Source organism: Dicentrarchus labrax, unplaced genomic scaffold (assembly GCF_905237075.1).
Source record: "Dicentrarchus labrax unplaced genomic scaffold, dlabrax2021, whole genome shotgun sequence".
In the NCBI taxonomy this organism is placed as follows: Eukaryota; Metazoa; Chordata; class Actinopteri; family Moronidae; genus Dicentrarchus; species Dicentrarchus labrax.
In genome coordinates, this window is record NW_026136706.1 from 17899399 (window position 1) to 17920066 (window position 20668).

At 40.9% G+C, this 20668-nt stretch overlaps 1 protein-coding gene across 1 annotated transcript; it reads left to right on the top strand.

The window, feature by feature from the left end:
- The first annotated feature begins 245 nt into the window (after nucleotides 1–245).
- Nucleotides 246–20231, top strand: fstl1b (follistatin-like 1b). The gene is made up of 11 exons (XM_051403511.1): nucleotides 246–413; nucleotides 545–601; nucleotides 12554–12655; nucleotides 12805–12934; nucleotides 13877–13909; nucleotides 14236–14366; nucleotides 15567–15685; nucleotides 16077–16189; nucleotides 16845–16955; nucleotides 17085–17179; nucleotides 18766–20231. Exons 1-11 carry the CDS (start codon nucleotides 411–413, stop codon nucleotides 18805–18807), a joined length of 936 nt encoding a protein of 311 aa, XP_051259471.1. The 5' UTR covers nucleotides 246–410; the 3' UTR covers nucleotides 18808–20231.
- Nucleotides 20232–20668: the final 437 nt, after the last annotated feature.

Below are 20668 nucleotides of genomic sequence, written 5' to 3' on the forward strand. Positions count from 1 at the left end.
CTCATACACACACACACACACACACAGTGAAATCTTCATTTCTTGCTAAATGTAGCCTATTTGTACAACCATTTTGTAGTATCACGTAATTTTTTAAGGAGGCACTCACACACACACACACACACACACACACACACACAAATGCACACTCACTTTCCTCGGTTCCTCCCCTTCCTCTACTCCTGTGTAAACGTCCTCGGAGGAGTGCACATGTTTTCATTGGCCCGGTGGACAGAGAGGAGGAGGAGGAGGAGGGACCGACGGACTGGCACGAATTCCTCAGCGCTCCTCAGATTTCTTGAAATCACGGACCTCCTGCTCGCCTCCGTCCCGACAAACATCCAGACCAGCTCCCCTCCTCCGAGCGCATTTTCCGAGCGGAGAAGCTTTCTTTTTTTCTCCCCAACAAAATGGTAACGTAGAGAATTGAAAGTAACCTTAACCGTAACCGATGAACTGGTGTGGAAACGGGTGGAAATATTGAACTTTTATCACCTGTCTGTCTTCTCTAAAACCTTACTTTTTTCTGTTTTTTTTTCTCCAGATGTCGCCAAGTGTGTCTGTGCTCCTTCTGCTGGCCGTGGCTGTCTGTAACGCCGAGGTAAGTTTTTTTTTTTTTATTTCTACTCTGAAACTAAAATATTTGATTCGTAGGGTTTCAGATATGTAACACACACATCTGTACCAAAACGCTCTGTCCTTATGGTGTAGCCTTAACACAGCAGCTTTGTTCACAGACCAGCTAGAAAACATCTGGAAAAGGTCGGAGTCAGTCTATTATCAACAACACGATGATGTGGGGGGAAAACAAGCACAGAGCCTTTTTTTAAAAATAGTATTTATCTTCTTAAGGAGAACCAATTATGGTATTATTGTTGGCACTCTGCGCAATTATGAGCTTCATTGTGGAGACAATCAGCCTCACAATTTAAACTAAATTGCCACTGGGAATGGTTCCTTTCAATAGGGACTAAAAATGATTGCACATATAATTCAGTTCAGTGATAGGCATCTGTATGGTTTCTCTTTCTTTTTTTTCCTTTTGTTTTTTGCTGTTGCCTAAAACAAACACTCACATTTTGCATCCTGCTGGACCACACACAGAAATACACTCCTCCTAGTCGTTTTTGTGGAGTTGTTAAGTTAACAGAGGACCACAGTGACACAAGCGTGACGGACAGCTGTGAAAAGAAAAGGAGGGAGTGATGGTGTTTGCGTGTATCTCACAAAAACCCTGCTCGCCATTGGGTTTGATGGCCCCTCATCATCGGTATTGTAGGATGCTTTGGTGCAAAACGCCCTGCCAATTGGCAGCTGCTGTAATGGCATACAAACACTGTGTTTGGGTGGTCAGTCAGGAGTGCATGTGTGTTTGCCTGTGTACTCAAGGGGTTGTGAGAATTGTCACCTTATGGGTCTCACACTGCAGCGCTAAGTAGTCCAACCTCTGAGTAAACACAAGAGATAATGTGCTGTTAGATTAACTTCTCATATGAAAAAGCGAATAAGCAAACTATTCCTTTAAGATATAGAAACACACACACACACACACACGCACGCAGGCACCAGGTGGTTGTTGATGGCCTTAAACCCTCACCGGACACAGCTGTTGAACACCTGGCTTTGTGTTGACTCCTCTGTTGACCTGCACAACAGTTGGAGGCTGAGGAAATAGCTGCAGCCTAATTAGAGGATAGATTTTTCAAACACTTACAGCTACGCCAAATGTGAAACACAAGATAAACCAATTGTCTGGCGCCCGGTCTATCTTTATAGCTTTACGCAGATGGCCATTAGCGTCTCAACTGCCACAACATTACTCATGGCGCGACATGTAGGCCCCCCTCCCCGCTGACCTTCCACTGCCGTCCCTACCTTTGCCCGCTGGCTGGAAAATGTGCCATTGTGTGCGCCTTTATTGGATTCATGGCCGTGATCTGTGAGGTATGGCATGGTGAAGACAGAGCACACAGAGGAGTCTGTGGAGTTTACCCACAAAGTTAATGTGGAGGCATTAGAAAGGCATCTATTCTCTTAAGGTAATTACCCTGATAATATATGGCCTGTTGACTGGCCGTGGGAAGGGCCTGAACTGGCATTCCAATGTGCTGTCTGAAAGAGGTCAACAAGTTGGAGCGAAGCTATCGCAGGAGAGGATCTGATGTATTTAGGTTATGTTTCGTTGAGGGAATGTGTGTTAGATTTAATGTATACACAGTATAAAAGAGCTGGAAAGACCGATGAAACCCGGGGTTCTCTGTGTGTGAATACATGTATTTGTTTTCTGGCATGAGTGTAGGATATTAAAATCTGGACACTAACTCGTGATTTATTATGAAGGACAATGCCTGTGTGCTTCCTGAGGTGAGAAATTGCAGCGTTTGAAGACAAGCGGCTCAGAGATGTAGTGTGGCAGGGCGGCCAGGGTCAGGACTCTGTGGTGGAAAAGTGTGTGTGTGTGCAGGCTGGATGCGAGATATGCATCTTGTGAATAAAATGTTGGAGCCTTACTCAAACACACCGGGAGCTTGGTATGCAAGGGAGGTCGAGATGCAGGCAGAATGAAAGTCATAAGAGTTTTTGGCGGCCTCAGGGGACACACACACTTGCATATACTAAACAGAGAGAGTGGAGTGTTTGTATTTATGTTTTTATGACATGCAGTGTGTTTGTGTTATCCTGCGTTCTCTGCGGTGATGGGGTGGAATGACACAGTGGTTAATTTAGTTATCTGCACCGGCTCTGGATCTGGAAAAATACGAGAGACGTCAAGAGGAAGTGAGCCCAACAAGGCGACCAGAAAAGCTCTCTTTCCTCTCAGACAGTCCAAGAGTTGAGAGGATAAAGACGGGTTGAAGAAGATAGGAGAAGAAGAAGAAGAAGAAGAAGAAGAAGAAGAAGAAGGTTCCCCTGTTGGTGCCCTGGATCTGCAGCCTCTGATTGAGCCACAGCATCTCAGGCACCCTGCCATGCTGCCATGTTGATGCCTGTTCTCTCTCATCCAAGGTGGGCTAAAAATATCTGCCCAGGTGTAGGGAACATGAGCATGAGGGGACGCTGTGTCCTCTGCCTGTATCAGCCTGCTCTAATTACTGTAGCCCAGCATCCAGTCATGGATCTTGCGCAGGGATTGCTGAGGACGGTGAGATAGAGTGATGTAAAACAGAGAGGAGATGGAGCCACAGTCATGCAATTATAGCAGGGGAGATTGTGGGTGAGGTAAGACTTGGCTGTGTAGTGAGGGGGTAGGAAGAAAGAAAGAAAGAGGGGGATGTGCTGTGTTTCATGTCCCTGCAGTGTGTTCTCTTCACTCTTGGCTTGGCATAAAAGGAGTCCTCATTTAGCTAACCAGCTGTACTGGTGTCTTATCATTACCGGCACTCTGCACTCAGAGGCACTACACACATGAATTAACACGCACACAGTCACACAGGAAAGACAAAGAGCGGCACTAAAGTCTACTCAAAGGGTTTGTGAATACGAGATAATGAATTTGCAACATACTAACTTACTCACGCGTGCTAAAAGTTAAACGTATGTATAGGTGGCGAGACTTAAAGCACTTCACTTGAGAGGAGAGGACCCGGTCATGCCTCCTGAATGCAAGTCATGAAGGACGACAATTTCCCTTCGTTTTCCTCCTTTTAGTTCGCAGTCAAAGGCAATAAATCAACATCATTAGTGTGACGTGTTGAAAAAATTTTTGAATTCCAAGGACACTCCGTTTTACCTCAGTTCAACGTTGCCTCAGCAGTTTTCCGATAAGATAAATTGTCAAAAAAAACATCCTGATACTTCACATTTACTTCCACCAGAGATCATCCTGTATCCAGCGGCCTGTGTAGAGGACACACCTTGAGATCAGGCCCTGTGTCTCAAATGCAGTTTGCTTGGTGAAAAGAGGGTCACTGTGGGATGAGTGATTAACTGGCTGGCATTGTTCTCTCTAGCTGTAATTGTTGAATTCCATTACACCATTACCTAGAAAGCTTTGACAACTGCGACAGCTTAAAAAGTGGACCATTTACACCTTTTCAGTGTTCTGAAGTTGTTTATAAATTATAGTCGAATTATCGGTTGATATTAATAATAATTTATTTGGAATTATTGCAAGATAGGCTTTAACCTTACTAAAAAATAAATAAACATTTAAAGAGTCAGAACTGGTGTTTGTTTGTTGTTGCTGATAATAGTGATGTCAGATAGATTTGGTTAGATCAGAGCTGTGGAATATGAAATCATCCATGTCTGCTAAACGTTCGTACCCTCAGGTGTGTAAAAACTATAGGTTATAAACTTATTTTTAAAACACAAAAATGTGTTTTAATCTTTTTCCCGTACATGTTTTTTGTGTAAATGATTTGACACTGGGATATTGCAGGTCAGCCGGTATGGTGTCAACGAGATCAACAGAGACTCTTGTTGGGGTTAACATGTTAAACACAGGTCCTCTGGGGAGCATAAATCTATCCACAACATTGAAATAACACGCATTCCCCACACAAACTATTTTATTCATTCCGGTTCATGCCTGACCTTCTAGACCAGTATATATAACACAATAATCTAAGCTCAAAGACCTGCTTACTGTTCTAGATCTTCTGAGCTTTTAATTGCATATCATGGTCTGATTCAGATGAGGTTATTCTGTTATGTATTATATCGTTGCTTGTGTATTGAAGTATGATAAAGTGTATGAAAAAAAGATATACAGCCAAACATCCTTCGCTCAAACACAACATAGAAGTAGCAAAAGCTAATGATTTGATTGTATTATCAGCAGTTTCCGGTCAATGGACACTGACTTTAGAGCTGCACCAGAGAGTATTTTCATTATCGATTAATCTGCTGATTGTGTTCTTGATTAATCAATGAATCTTTTTGTCTGCAAATGTCAAAAACTATCCACTGTTTCCCATCTCCCAGAGCCCAGGATTGCATCTTTAAATAGAAGATAAAAGCAACAAACTCTCAACCTTGAGAAACTGGCTAGTTGTTATCGACTAATTTAATTAATTATTTTCAACCCTGTGTTTATTTATCAAAGTTGAACCAGTAACGGGACTACTTCCACTACGGGGAAAAATAAGATATAAAGGTGCCTGGTTTATGTCCCAGATTAAGTTGTGTGGGTGTATTATCACAGGCCCACTGACTCTCTGACATGATAAAGGTTGTGGTTTCAGAACAGATTTTAAATGGCCGCATACAGAAAAACATACATAAATACACCGTGCAGTCTGGAAATGGGCCTTTTTCCTTCTACAAACATGTTCCAGCCGTTAGCCCCAATACTGGCCTCAAAGAGGGAGCAGAGACGAGGGCAGGGAATTTACTCATTCCCCTGGCCTGAGCCTAGCGTGGGCCCTCCCTCCCTTCCTCTCTCCCTGCCTTCCTCCCTCCCTCCCTTCCTGGCAGTGGAAAAATGCCCAGAACAGAGCAAGGGTGGGAGTAAAGGGGGAGAAAGGATTTTAGGAGGGAAATTATTGGATCAAGAATCATAGAAAGACAGACATCTATGTTTAAAGAGAAATCAGTACTTTATACAGAAGGTAGAGGATTGGATGGATGAAAATGGCACAGTTCTATATGGGATTGACATGGGTCAGGTGGTGGGGTAAGGACAGGGGACACTTTTGTCTCGGCAGTGTGTCAACAGGGTGAACAGGGGAGGGGAGGCCAAGGGAGGTGCTGTGTTCATAGCATTTTATGTTCTCTGGTGACGTTTTAACTGCTAGCAGATGTGGCTCTGCCCAGACCGTGACTTATTTCCTGCCTTTCTTTCGCTCTTTCTAACTTTTTCTTTCTCTCTCTCTCTCTCTCTCTCTCTCTCTCTCTCTCTCTCTCTCTCTCTCTCTCTCTCTCTTCCCTCCTGTCTCCTTTCTGTTTATCTTTCTTCCCTTTGGTTCTTCTTCTTAATTTTTTCAGGGTGTAGTTGTTACATTTCATTTCTCTGGTACTGGGCCTGGTGGGTGTAAAATAAGAGGCTGCAGACAGAGTGACATCATCCTGTCCGTTGGTGCATTCCTTTCACACTGAATAAGAAACAGAAGAGTAGGCTGATCAGTGTAAACTAGTCATTACCAAGGGCCCTTTTTGTTTCTGCAGTTTTAATCTCAGACCTGGCCCCTCAGAGAGCGTCTTAGACCGCCCGTAGAGCTCTTACAAAGAGCTCATATCTCAAATTAGTCTTACTTTGGCCTCATTATTCCAAGGACACATCCCAGCCAGTTCCATTATCAACTCATTCTCATATAAATCCATGAAATACTAACGGGCATCTCAGCTCAAAGGAAGTCAGTAGATTATGTCATTTCGGTGATTTAATGTGTGTTTCTCAGTGGAGGCTGTGGTGTATGTGTGAGATCAAGAGGCTGTCAAGTACAGAAAAAATGAGACTGAACTTGATATGTATGAAGATACAACTCAACGTGTTCAGAAGAAAGAAAATAATGGAAGCGCTTTAATTATTGAGGACAAATGTTACAGCGTTCTGTAATGATTCAAAACTGGAGTCGACAATCGTCTGTTATGTTTCTCCCCTGTGAAATAAATTCCTTAAAGGAGGAAACTAGTTCATAGTTAGCGTACACAGAGTAAGAGTGGTTCTCATTCTTCTTTGGCTGTGCTCCACTTCTCTTCTGGTAAGGCCTGGTTAGAGAGAAAGAGACATTAGAGGGAGGTCTTTATGGGCAGAAGCCCACATCTCATGAAAGCTGATGAGCGTTGGACAATCTAGAGCTGGAGAGACAACACGGAGGAGAGCGGGACATGCTGGAGAGGGGGAGAGTGGGGCCACCTCTCTGACCTAAATACTGAGGAGATTTTGGCTCAAGACGAACTCTGTCGGACCCCAGCTGGGGCACAACATAGCTCAGGAATGTCACCCCCCTACCTACTCATTCTGTCTCGTCTACATCCCTCACCTTCACCTCATTTTCCCCTTCCATTATTTCACCTCGATGTAATTAGAAACATGCTTGTGAAACACTGGGTTGCATTTTGAGGTGGTGAGGGTGAAGTTACCTTGCTGTGCGCGCATTTGTCTGTCCATCTGTCAAGTCTGAGACTCTCTGTAGTGAAGTACAAGATGTAGGGAAGGAAGTCACTGTAGGTAAGAAACAAACAATATCAGTGTTCTGCTTTCAGTCACATGCAGTTTCACACACCTAGAATCGATACATGTTAATGGAGACACTGCACACAACTCAGTAGAATAGAAAGCAGAACATTGACACCACAGTGTCTGTACCGTCTCTACACAACCAGCAGCAGTTAGCTTAGCTTAAAGGTCCAGTGTGTAACTTCAGAGGATCTTTAAGCAGAAATGGAACTTTAATATTCATAGGTATGTTTTTATTAGTGTATAATCATCAGAAAATAAGAATCATTATGTTTTTTGTTACCTTATAATGAGCTTTTTTTATCTACATAGTCCGTCATGTTTCTGCAGTCCGAGAATGGACCAACCAAAAACTGGCTCTAGATAGGGCCTTTCACATTTTGCATCCACAGCAGTTTCTTATACATAGTTGGAACAGGAGGGTGAGGCGAGGGGCTTGTAATCTGCAACTACAAACACAAACACACAGTGCATCGCAGTTTGTTGCGTATGGGGCTGCATAACATTATGACCACCAGGGTGCCCAGATGGTCATAATGTTATGGCTGATCGGTGTATATACTTTTGTACATATGTTTGCACAGAGCTGTTTTTCCAGTCTTTATGCTAAACTAAGCTAACATGCTGCTAGCTGTAGCGTGAGAGTGGTATTGATCCTCTCCTCACTCTAAGCAAGAAAGTAAATATAAGTGTATCTCCCAAACTGTTGAACTATTCCTTTCATGCCTTCATATATACATTGTATCTCCATCCCAACCATATAAAAGGTTTAGTATTACAGTTCTGTTTTAAGTTTTGCTGATTATAAATGCCAGCTGAGAACTCTCTAAATGGAGACAGATTGATGCCTTCAGGACACAGTTGGAATCTTTAATGCCGGCATTGACTTGACTGCCTCGTCTGTTCGTGTCAGCATCATTGTTAAAGCTCCCTAATGAGTTCTGAAATATAATTTCTTTGATGAATAACTGTGAGTTTGGGGGAAGGGGGGTTGCCAAACAAAATATGTGAGCAGTTTTTCATTCTTATAATAATTTACCCTTTTTGTTTTTCTTAATTTAGTAGTCATATAATTAAAACACAATTAACTGCTTCCATTCAGATTTTTGTTTTTTATTCAGATTTTGCTGTGACCGATCTGAGGGAAAAGCATGTCAGAGGATAGACTCATTTGACCCCTTTTTCTTGGGTTGCAGACAGGCTGGACATATATTATGCATAATGAAATGTATACTAGTGACCAAAATAAACAGAAACAGAGTTACTTGCAGCCTCCTGGGATGAGTGTGTTTTGATCTTTTAAGTTGTCAAATAGCATAATATTTTATTCATAAAAACACTCACCAGACTTAAAATACTTCAGGGAAAAGAGGAAATTGTGTCATCAACTGATTGTGTTTTTCACATTTAGGTTGCAGTTTACTAGATACATCTAGCTACACCCAGTACAATAATATCCAATACAACGGCCCTGCAACGAATCCTGTCTTTATGAAGCTTATCATGCTTAGTTACTGTTGAAACAGCGTCATATAGAGATGCTGATGTAACAGGAGCTGAACCACTTCTCACCTTTTTGTAATGCAGGACTATTCAACAGCACCAAAGGGCACAGTCCCCACAATGAGCATAATGCTGAATCAACATCTCTCTAACACAGGCTCAAGAAAAGCTCAGTATGACAATGATTTAATGTAGGGATGTGGTATTGGATTGCATTAAATTAAGCTCTGTGTGCCCAATAAACCGATCAAGCGGATTAAACTGATATTGTTGTATAATTAATTAACAGAATGGTTAAATTCAGTATTTAATACCTTTATTTTTAACTTCCATTATGCTGTTGTTTATTACTGCATACCCAGGACAGGGTGTTTGCAGTCTCTAAATCAATGTTTTCTATGCTAATGAGGGGCAGGGTGCATTGTGGGAATAGGATTCACAGTGGCTGTAAAGTGACACCCACAGGAGAGAAGCATTGATTGGCCTGCTAGATCAATGAAGCATCGCCGAGATACACACATACACACAGACACATATGCACAAAACATGCAGCTGAAGGCGGATAGGCTCCATTACTCAAACTGCTCTGTGTGTTTGGACAGATGCAGAAAGACATGCAGATGGATGTCCTAATGTGTTTTTTATGTGTCAGTGGGTGCAGACATTTGATGTTGCTGTTGTACTGCCTGCATCCTCATAAGCAGTGGAAATGAAAGAGATTTTTTAAAATTTTCAAGTGAAGTGAGACCACATTGCCCTTTAACACCATTCTGCCTCAGCATGGAGTCATTCAACACGTGGCAGGGGTGAAAGCCCCACCCTGTTACATCTTCACCATCTCCCTGTATCTTAATAGTCAGACTCTCTGCACAACTTCTTCTTCTTTCTCTTGCTGCTCACTTATGTTCCAACGACTGCCATCTAGCTCTGTAAACCTGGTCTCAGCTCACTGGCATGCCTCTTGCAGCCGTAAAAGGGCATGGCACTGGGAAAGAGAATTACAGCGGAGGAGAATAGAGAGGCACAACGCAGAGATATGAAGATGAAAACTATGCACCGAGGGTTTCGAGAAATATCACTTAAATCTTTTAATCTTCTTTAAATAATTACAAACTCCTGACAAAAGATTGAAATGGAAAATTTGGAAGACAAAGGGCAGGAGTTGAGGAAAAATGAACCGTGAAATGTGTATATATGAAATCAGTTTAATGCTTGAGGCAGTTTTCTGTATGAAGGGCTCTGCTTAGTCTGTTATGATTCACCAGTCACTTATCAGAGCTCCGGCTCTTGTGATTGTTTTTAAATGTGAAAGAAGGAAAATAAGGCAGCGTTTGTCGGCTGCAATGAAAAATTGATGTCATTTAAGTAGGACACACACAGCGTGTGTTTGGTTAGTTTGTGCTGAGTTTGTAAATTTTTTTCTAATGTATGCTCTGATGGTGATTGGATTAATGAGTGTGTTTGCATGCACTCTAGTATGCCTGTTATTTGTTTGTGCATTTAAACCTCATGTCTTGGTTTCTGAAATAACTCTATGTCTGGGTTTAAGGAAACCTGAATGCTAGCTATTACTTTGATAGAAACTGTACTGTGGTTCCCCTATGCACCTTATCTAGGTTTCTGGTCACTGTGTGCGGGAGTTCAATAGTGAGTAAAAAAAAAAAGATATTCTAAAACTGCTTTTACATTCTGGTTATTACACTTATTCGCTTTCTTGCCAAGTGTTAGATGAGAGGATCAGTATGGCTGTAGATTAAATATGGAGCTACCACATGTCTGCCCACTCCTGTTCATGGCTACAATGAAGGCTACACGCAGGCATGATTTATGACCACATAAGGCAACCTCACTTCCCTGGTTTGTTGAAGGTTGGTTGGGTGACATTACAGTGGCTTTGTCCGCTGTCTCAATCATAAAATCTCAACAACAGGCTCTGCTGTAATCTCATTATGGGGCTTGGGTCCATTTGCCTCTTTTGATTGACACTTCTGTGATCTTGCCACAACAGGAGCCTGTACATGCTCTCACCATAGCAACAATCCACTTGAATCAGCTGAAAAAAAGAGTCTGGTGCCTCTGTGTTCATTAGCTAAATGTCATGAATCCTCTGCTGGTTCTACTCGGAATGATATGGACAGACAGGGCTCTGCGTTTATACCAGATTCATCTAAGAAGCTCATCCATTATTCATGTTCTCATTGGAGGTTACTACAGGTTTCAACAGGCTTCCAGCCCATCTGTGTCTAACAAACTGAATTGTCCAACATGCTCAAAGCCACAGGGATTGCTTTGAAGCTTTTCCATGACCTCAACATTAGAGTGCAAGTGTGTGTGTGTGTGTGTGTGTGTGTGTGTGTGTGTGTGTTTAAATCATGCATAGAAATGAACCAAAACCCTACAATCCCTCTCCTCTCACCACTTTGGGGTTAAAGCTGTTACTGCGATGCATGTGACTCAACCCCCCAGCCTCCCTGCATCCTTCTTGTTATATTCTATCATTAGTGAGCTTATTAGAGTTTGGTCACAAGAATCCAGCCTCATTTTAACCTACATACCAGAACTTGAACTCAAAAACACACGCAGCAGTTTGGAAGCCAGCTCACGTGCACTCATACACCGAAGGCCAACTTTCTGTCTCGCTGTTACAGGAAACAGTGGCTTAAGGAGGAGGAGGGAAGTCTAGAGAAACAGGGAGGAGAAAAGATTTCACAGAGCATGGGAATGGGCCTAAAGGAAAACACAGCTCAGCCTCCAGATGTGGAAACACCCTGTGCACACGCACACACACACACATATATACAAAGACACACAGATAGGGAAAGGAGGAGGTAATGAGGGTCATAAAGCAGCTCTTGGAGCTCCGCTTGGCGTCTTGTGATTGGTTGGTTTGTAGCTCCAGTGAACTCTTTTTTTTGCCAAGCCCAGAGGTAATCTTCTCCAACAAACAAACAAAAGATAAAGAAACAAAGAATGTGAATGTGTCAACAAGAGGAAATTAGACTTAAATGTACTAAAAAAGAAAGTGTAACAGGCACAGTAACAATAAACATTTGATTTTAAGGAAGGAGATTTTTTGAGCTGACAGTTTGGTTGTAGTCTCGGTCTTATCCTGCTTGCCTGTATGGTCTTCATTCTCTGTTTCCATATCACTTACACACAGAGATAATACTGTTTACTGCAGTTATTGCCTTGTTTAATCTACACTAAAGACTATTTCCATCCGTTTCTAAGTAGAGTAGGGTCAGCTGATCTGTCACTCTTTTAGCTGAGCGTTGTCATGGCAACTACTGGCAAACATAAGGTGGTGCAGTAAGACCAGGATAAGGCAGGAACTATGAAGTATAATAGTATGAATTTGTTATTTTAACAACAGAAATGTTTGGATTTTAAAATCTGCATCTTGATCTTGATCTGAAAACAATACACAGTGATAGATAATGTTACTGAATTTGAGATTGCAGCCATATTTTTTGGAGAATATCTCAATCAGGCCCAGGAATATTAGGACTCTGTACAAGGATGGAATGTGCAAAATATCAAGTGAGAGAGAAATCAGAATAATCACCACATAGTTGTGGTCATTTGAATTTATCAGGTCGGTGAGGTAGCGCCACCTAGAGGAGGAATGTCATCAAAGTTTGCAAGCTGGCTCAGAGTTGATATGTGCATGTCTTTTAAATAAGGTTGAGATTAAATGTGTTCAAGAAGCAGTTAATGTTAAATAGACCACATTTACAGTTGGATATGGGGTTGTTCAAATGTGTTCAGGGTACTTTGAGGAAAAAAAAAAATAAATTTGAAAAAAGTGTCTACATTTTCCAATTCAAATGGACCTGTTAATAGCCGAACAGCGCCGCCATGTGTGTAAAACCTGTAGAAACCAATAGTATTTCTAAAGTTCCAAAAATGTGTTTTTTTTTCTTTCAGGAGCTGCAGAGCAAGAGCAAAGTATGTGCCAATGTGTTCTGTGGAGCTGGCAGAGAGTGTGCTGTTAATGAAAAGGGGGAGCCCAGCTGCCTGTGTATAGAGGTGAGTGCTGGCTCTGCAGAGACCAAGTGACATTACTGCCACACCGGAAAGGAGAAGGAATGTAAGAATTAAAAAAAAAAGACAAGAGATGAAATATTCCCCTAGTTATCACTTCATTGTCATTCTCTTTTCTCCCCTTGTCTTTCCAGAGCTGTAAGCCCCACAAGAGGTCAGTGTGTGGCAGCAATGGTAAGACCTACAGGAATCACTGTGAGCTCCACAGGGATGCTTGTCTGACTGGCTTGAAGATCCAGGTGGCCCACGATGGACATTGCCAGGGTAAGAGCAGCAGCGAATGACACCACATCACAAGATGTGACACGACAGGGTCCAGTAGTAGCTATTTTGGAGGTTCCACTTGTATCACACAAACTCCAATGGTGATTAAGTGTGATTAAGACTATAATAAGGTAATCAGTAATAATCAAAAATGTGTTCTTATCTGGGGCAATAAAGTGTTTTGATCAGGGGTGCCAAATCCGAACAGGGTAGAAGACTAGAGGGCTTCACTTAAAACCCACAATTCTACACAGATATTTTAAACATGTTTCACACAGTGATGTAAGTTATGCTGAAGACTTCTTCTGTCTGATTTTGTTTTTGCTTGGTTGTTTAAGCATTGGCTCAATATGAACAGTAAGCACTCAAGTTTATTATCTACCATGAGTTTCTACTGACCCTAAATCATAACACAACCATTTTTCATCAGTATTTGACTTAATTTTGAATTGTAATAAGTAGAGAGTCAAAAGGCCAGTTTTGCACCCCTTTAAGTGGGGTGGAATTTGACTCACCTGACAAACTGGTGTCAGCTGGGTTAAGTGATAAATACTGTATGTAGCTAATTGAACTGATTTGTGTTATCTCTGAACTAGCCCATGGAACTGATATGTGAGGTGACTGGGTTGATAGTTGTAACCATATGGAGCCACCCCAGTCCCTGGCCTTGAATTATCTATTAATGCATCTAATATTAGTCTCTTATCTTGAGTGAACTTTCACTTTTCACACTTGGTGATGTCACACCCTTTGTGCCACCGCTGGGCTGAACATTGATCAGAGCTGTAGCAGAAAAGGCAGTCAGGAAAAACCTTTGCAGACCTTTGGCCAAGTACTCAGTGACAGCCAAGTTTATTTCCTTTAATCTGAATCTGAGTCAATGCTGTTTAATTCCTTTTTTTTTTAAATAATCTTTTTCTCTTTTTTTAATCACCTTTTTAGAGAAGAAAACAGAACAGGCAGCTGCTAGCCCAGGTGAGTTCGTGTTTGCATATATATCTATGATTATACTGCATGTTCTAAGGACATACAGTGTTTTAGTGAGATACAAAAAACTCCAAATTGAATTGTTTTTAGTGGCATACACTTAAACTAAGTCTGATATTGAGATTTGGCTTTTTACTGTATGTCTGTGCAATAACTAAATTTTATGTTCTAATGGAAAGGACATAATAAACATGATAATACTGACATATGCACAAAAGGACAGGGGTCAATCGTTAATTAGCTTGCAAGATATATCGATCTGTTATCATTTGGATTATTTATTAAGGCCGTTGAAATGATTCCACCCCCTGCAGTGGTATGCTATGCTGCTGACCGCAATGAACTGAGGAGCCGCGTGATCCAGTGGCTGCAGACTGAGGTCGTCCCAGACGGCTGGTTTGTCAAGGGATCCAACTTCTCTGACATCCTGCTCAAATACTTCAAGGTGGGCTTCTTTTCTCTGTTGGTTGCCCTGCAGGAAAACAGAATGAACCTTGGTCTCAGTTAATGGACACAAATGCCCCACAGCAGTCTTTTTGCAGAATACCCTAGTTTATTTATCTTCGTGAGCCTCCTGCAACCACCCTTATCCTTAAAGCTGCACCAGACTGTGTCTAATTATTCATGTGACAGATCTTTCAAGCGTGTCAGCTGATGGATATAATTCAGTTTAATGAGGATCTCAGTCCTGCAGAGGAGGACCCCTGCCACTCTGAGCTAAAATGAATGGCACTAAAGCAGAAGAGCAGATGGTTCTTTGAACAATTTGTTTAAACTGCAGTATTTATTTTTCTGCTCTTTCCAGTTTTAAAAATATTCTGCACATTTTGAGAGTATGCTTAAGGCTAACTTTATATAGCCTCTCAGTAATGTTTTCAGTTCATCTGTCTTCCATGAAGACACCACAAGGTCATTTAATGGGCCTTGAGTCAAATGAAACCATTACTGCCAACTACAGCTATTTTAGAAGCCTCTGTTTGCACAGCAGACATTCTGACACGTTGTAGCATGAAACTGACGTGTGTAATAATCGGCTGTAGAGCTGTCTACCTTTTCTCAAGTATAATGGAACTGGATGGTACTTGAATTGTGGTGCTCAAAGTGGCAAAAAAAACATTTGAAAAACTCAACAGCAATGACTGTTTCCAGAAATAATAACCAGATTACTCGAGATAATCCACAGCACAGCTCTTTAATGTAGAAACTATTTTATTTTTTACCAAACTACTACTTTCTACCAACTGTATCACCACGCAGAAGGAAGCAGGAATCTGCTCATGCAAACATGCAAATTTACAAAATAGGTCCATGCTGTAAGTGGAACCGGTACTTGAGATACTCATGTCAAATTTATATCACTTACCATCAGAGCTACAGAAGGTTTTGTCGTGGTAATGTAATGTGTGCTCTTGGTATTTTTTGTGGCTGTAACTGCAAATTTACTAGCAGAGTAGACTGACCTGTCTATCAGAAACCCCAGTGATTATTTTCAGTACACACATGCAGTTGACACAAATTGATAGCATAATGTTTGTATCAATCAAAAAGTGTAGTGTGAAATTTCTTATTGTTCCTATTTTACCATACATACGTGTATGTAATGAATGTAACTGTGCATTCCCCGTGTCTGTCCGTGTTTCTGCAGTCGTATGACAATGGTGATGCTCAGCTGGACTCCTCAGAGCTTCTCAAATTCATCCAGCAAAATGAGTCGGTTGTGGAGTTGCAGTCCTATGCAGACCAGGAGAGCAACAAGCTGCTCCGGTCAGTGTGTTTCTGGGTGTGCATGCTTAAATGAATGTGTATTAGTATTATTAGTATTTCCATTCTCTTTTATTTTGTCACTATTTCACAAACTGTAGTATTCCCTTTGCTTCTGTGGTAATGCTTGCACATACAGATCTCTATCTTTGTGCTGCAGTGCTATTTTAAGGCACGCAGTGTAAGTCATTGAACCCAATCTAGCCTGTGCAAACTTTATTGAAGGCCTCCTGCGGGAGCCCATGCTGGCATAAACAGCTGTGCTCTGTGGAATAAGCCATTCTGAACTAATTATCATTTCTTCTTTATGCTTACGTTATCTGTAGCGGTCCGTAGTCACTGTATAGAGCAGCTAGTATTCATCTGTATTTTTATATATCTTTGTGCTTCCCAGGAGCCTGTGTGTTGATGCCCTTATTGAGCTCTCTGATGAGAACGCCGATTGGAAGCTGAGCTTTGATGAGTTCCTCAACTGCCTGAAGCCTGGCTTCAATCCACCTGAGAAGAGTGAGCTTAAAGAAATAGTTTGACATAATGTAACATAAAGTTACACACCAGTAGCTACAGTATATGGATGAATTGAATTAAGTTTAGTCTGACAGTCCTGACACCAAGCAAATTGAGCTTCAGATTGCTAATCTTCTCTGTATAGTTTGAGACAGAGTCAGAGTTTTGTGATAGTCACTTCAGTCTGCTCAGTCATGCGATGTCAATATATCTAGGATAAAGTTCACAGGAAGCAGAGAGAAAACTAACATCAGACTCAAGGACACACACACACACACACACACACACATATTTTGGCTGGCTTTGTGTATTTCTATTTAGAAATTCCACATTTATCACATATATAGAGCCAGGACATTTTAAGAGAAGGGTTTGGGAAATGTTTTTATTTTCTTTTTCTTTTTTTTATCTCTGACACACATGCTTTACGAGTTCTGCTTAGTGTGGGTGTTGTCAAACTTGCTGACTATTCATTTGTAAGTTAAAACTGGCCAAAGGCATGTGACTTTAAGATTAAGATACTGGATGAATTATGTGGCATTTTGAAATGCTGACAAGTCTTGGCCACAGGGATTGATTACAGTCCAATGTAGTTTCTGCAACAGTCTATTATCTGTGGTCTCGGCTGAATAGTTTGTCATGTGCCTTTCTGCAGAATGTGCCTTGGAGGATGAGACGTATGAGGACGGAGCAGAGACCCAAGTAGAGTGTAACCGCTGTGTTTGTGCATGTGGCAACTGGGTCTGCACTGCTATGACCTGCACTGGTAATTTAAAATAACGAAGATGACACTTTATTGCCCCCCATATATTCTTTTGATCATTTAATCAACTCACACATTACACAAAATGCCCTGTGAACATTTTTTTTTTTACTGTTTATCTTATCTGTTCAGATAAAACGGCAGCTGTGGATGAGTCAACAGATGCTGGAGCGGAGATGACTGAGGAGGAGTGGAACCTCCGTGTGGCTGAGCTCAACAAGCACCAGGTCTGTCTTTGAAATCTGAAAACCCCTGTGAACAATACAAAGATGTAATCAATCACATCAGTGTCAACATGAATCAGAAACTGAACTGCGTCCAAGAATTTCTCTACAGGATAAATCACCTTAGTCACAACTTTTAAAGTGTATTTCAAAGCTCGTTCACTACCCACTGCTCATGGGATTCCACTTGGTTATAAGGTCCATGAAATATCACTGACACGAGCAATAACCCAAGCGTCTGCTTTTAGATTCCTTCAGGATATAACCTTGATTAGTTGCAATGTGTTTCTGGACAAAGAGCGTTTGAAATCAAACTGCTCAGCCAGCAGAAAACAATTCACGGAAGAATTGGTAGGTGTAAATTTTTATGTGACTGTGTACCAACCTAACATGGCTCAGTGAGACAGGGTAACAGCAGCTTTATGACTCCTGGCTTGGAAAGATACATCATAAATCAAAAGCTGTGAAATAAAGAAATGTTTTCGAAATTAGATCGATAAAACAAGGACTGGATATGAAATAGAGGGCAGATGGCAGAAAAAAGAGCCAAATGATTACCAACATTTTCCTTTTTATTATAGATAGTAGAGGGGTAGGAATGTCCTCAAGATTTGTGTTGATGACACTGAAACATGAAGTTATATATATTCTTAAGAGTGAATATCAAGTACTGCTTAAATTAATAAAGCCTGCATTATCTAGCAGTCTTAAAGCGGCGCCAATTTCACACATTAAAGTCTGTTTACAGGTCTTGGAAAGTACTACTGTATTTGTGAAATTTGTGTGTATTTGTATAAAATCTTTTGGGGCTCCAAACGGAGCTGTGCAAAGTGATAAAAAAAATGCCTCAAATGATGTCACTTGAGTCAGCATTGGTTGGTGCTGAAGACTACATCTTGAAAATTAAAAAATGAATCTGGGGGTTTGGAGTTTAAAAAAAAAAAGAGCTTACCAGCCCTCTTTAGCCCAGGGCTCAGCTCTGCTTGTGGCTAGCGGCTCAATGCTACTTTAGCAGCTACTAGCATAACTGCGAGCGAACAATATCTCCATTCTGCGGTCCATCGTGAGTCCAACAGGGTTACAAGAGTGCAATGCTCAATCTGTTAAGCACTCCTTTAATTGCATAGCCTTTTATAAGGTAGAACAATGATAGAAACACTTGGCTATACAATTGCCTAACAATGGGCTTGGTTTTACTGTCAGTTCACTTAGAGAATAATGTAATGCTTGTAGTTGTGTGATTGAGGTTGACAAGGTAGAACTAGGGCTCTGGCTTGAGGCCATGGCGGAGTCAGCAAGGTCATGTACTCTGTACTCCAGAAGGGCAGCTTATAATGTCACTGTAAACAAATGCAGCTCTGTGGGTACAAGTTTTGTGTGACCAGCTGTGCGCTAAATTCAGTCATGAAGTCCTTACTTCAAAATAAAATGTTGCTTTTAATGGATAAAGCACCAAAGTTGTAGATATACTTTTAAAAATGTTGCTTATACAAATTTGTACTCACATCTTTATTTATTCCTTATCTGTAATGATACATTCGATTCAATATTTCTGCCAACTATTCTTTCTTTCTTTTTTTTCGTTACAGGAAACAGTTGAGAAGATGAAGAGCAGCACAAAGGAGGCCTAAATAAGGACACAATGAAGGAGAGGATGTACGTCATCACCCTTCGTCCATACTTGATTTACCTTGCGGCCATGTGTTGTTATTAAACTGACTTTTTCGTGTTCCTCTGCTATGTTAATTATTATACATTTTTTACAGTGTTTAAGTGTTTGTGTTGATGTTTGTTAGATTCAGGGGCAATCAAAGAGTATTATAGGATTCCCTCGTGTTCAGTACTGTCATATTTGATTGTATTACTGCGCCCCTACACTAGCCCTGGGGCTATTTTTACTACAATCTTTATATTTTTACAGTTATTATGGGGGAGAAAAAAAACTGTCAAGTCGTCACAGTTTTGGAATATGGAAGTCATTGTTTGAGAAGGTAGTTAGGTTAGGAGCGTAGAGAATCCAGCTGTTGAAATGAGGGAGCTGTTGGAGTACAGAGAAAGCTGACCACTTGACACCGGGTGCAGCGTGTTTCTCCACACCCTTTTTACGGTCGGCATGTTGAGATAGAAGCTGGGATAAGAGGGTAAAGCTACTAGTGATTTTGTTGCCATTTAGAACTGCCACAGTGGGCCACTACTTGACCAATGCACTTCTCTTTATTTCTCTCTAGCTTTCTTTTAGTTTATCACAAGCCTGAAACTTGTTTGTATCTTACTGCTAAAGTAATAATTTTGCTGCAAAAAAGTTTGCTTCTATGTATGTTATAGGTTTGAGTTGGAACTCAATCTTGGCCCCATGATATGCTCAGGCAAGTCTCTCTGGTGCTTTTCAGTTAAACACTTCTCTGTCAGTGTCTTACATTTCAGAGACGAAGGCACAGTGATCCATCTTTCAGTGTGGAGCAGCACAACTGCACCCAGATGAGACCTGATCTGAATATAGCATGGTGAATACTGAAACCAAAGTCTTGATGTTTGAATGATGTACAAAATTCTCCAGGTAAAACATTACTCTGGACCCAGCAACAACACTATACCTGTGCTTTCAAAATCACTCTAACAGAAGGACTAGCCTCACTGTAAGCTAAAGTAGCTTAGACGCATCAATAACTGGGTGCATAAAAATTGTGTGTGTGTGTGTGTGTGTGTTCGTGTGTGTGCTATTAAAAGTGTGATGCTGAGAGTAGTTTTGTTTGTTAAATGTGTTTGTTTGTTAAAATCCTCTATCTAAATTGGGAGGTTTGACAATAAAAATCAGTGCCTTAGACCTGCAACAGTATAGGTCTCTACCTTTGCCTGCTAGTATGCCATATGGCATAGCAAGGATGAGTGTGCTTTGCTAGAGTTTAGCAGTAAACTAGTGCTTTGTGACTCTATCCCTGATACATGTCTGTGTGAAAGTTGCATTACTAGGTTAAAGCTAAATCTTTATATTCCACTACAAGTACAGAGACTGTAAGACATATGTATGTATGCCAATAAAGCCCATACACCACAACACAGCTTTGTCACTTTGTATGTGTGTGTGCTTTTATCTGCCAAATATAAATATCAAATATTGTGAATAAAAGACAGAAATTTTCAGTGGAGAATAATAAATAACTATCTGACTTAGAAAGCAGTCTGAAATAGGAAGTATTGCATAAAGCAACACAAAGTGCAGGGGACCTACTTTACTGTTGGCTGCCAGTGTAGCTTAGAATCCAATATTGAACTTTTGTCATTACACATCAGGCAATACACGGTGAGGTGGAGCACACTGAGTATATTTCTGTTTTCACTTATATTTCCTTCTTTTTCTTGACTGATTTTTACTCTCTTTTGTGTTATTTCTTAATTGTGTTGTCTCTTATGTGTACTATCCTCCCTGATGTATTTTTTTCACTGTTAAGCATTCTGAATATTTATTTGGAAAAGTGCAAAATAAATATTCTT

Excerpts from the sequence above, each read along its gene's own strand:
- fstl1b (XM_051403511.1), top strand. Across the intron at positions 602-12,553 it reads TGGCTGTCTGTAACGCCGAG|GAGCTGCAGAGCAAGAGCAA; the intron begins GTAAGTTTTTTT and ends TTTTTCTTTCAG. Across the intron at positions 17,180-18,765 it reads CTGAGCTCAACAAGCACCAG|GAAACAGTTGAGAAGATGAA; the intron begins GTCTGTCTTTGA and ends TTTTCGTTACAG.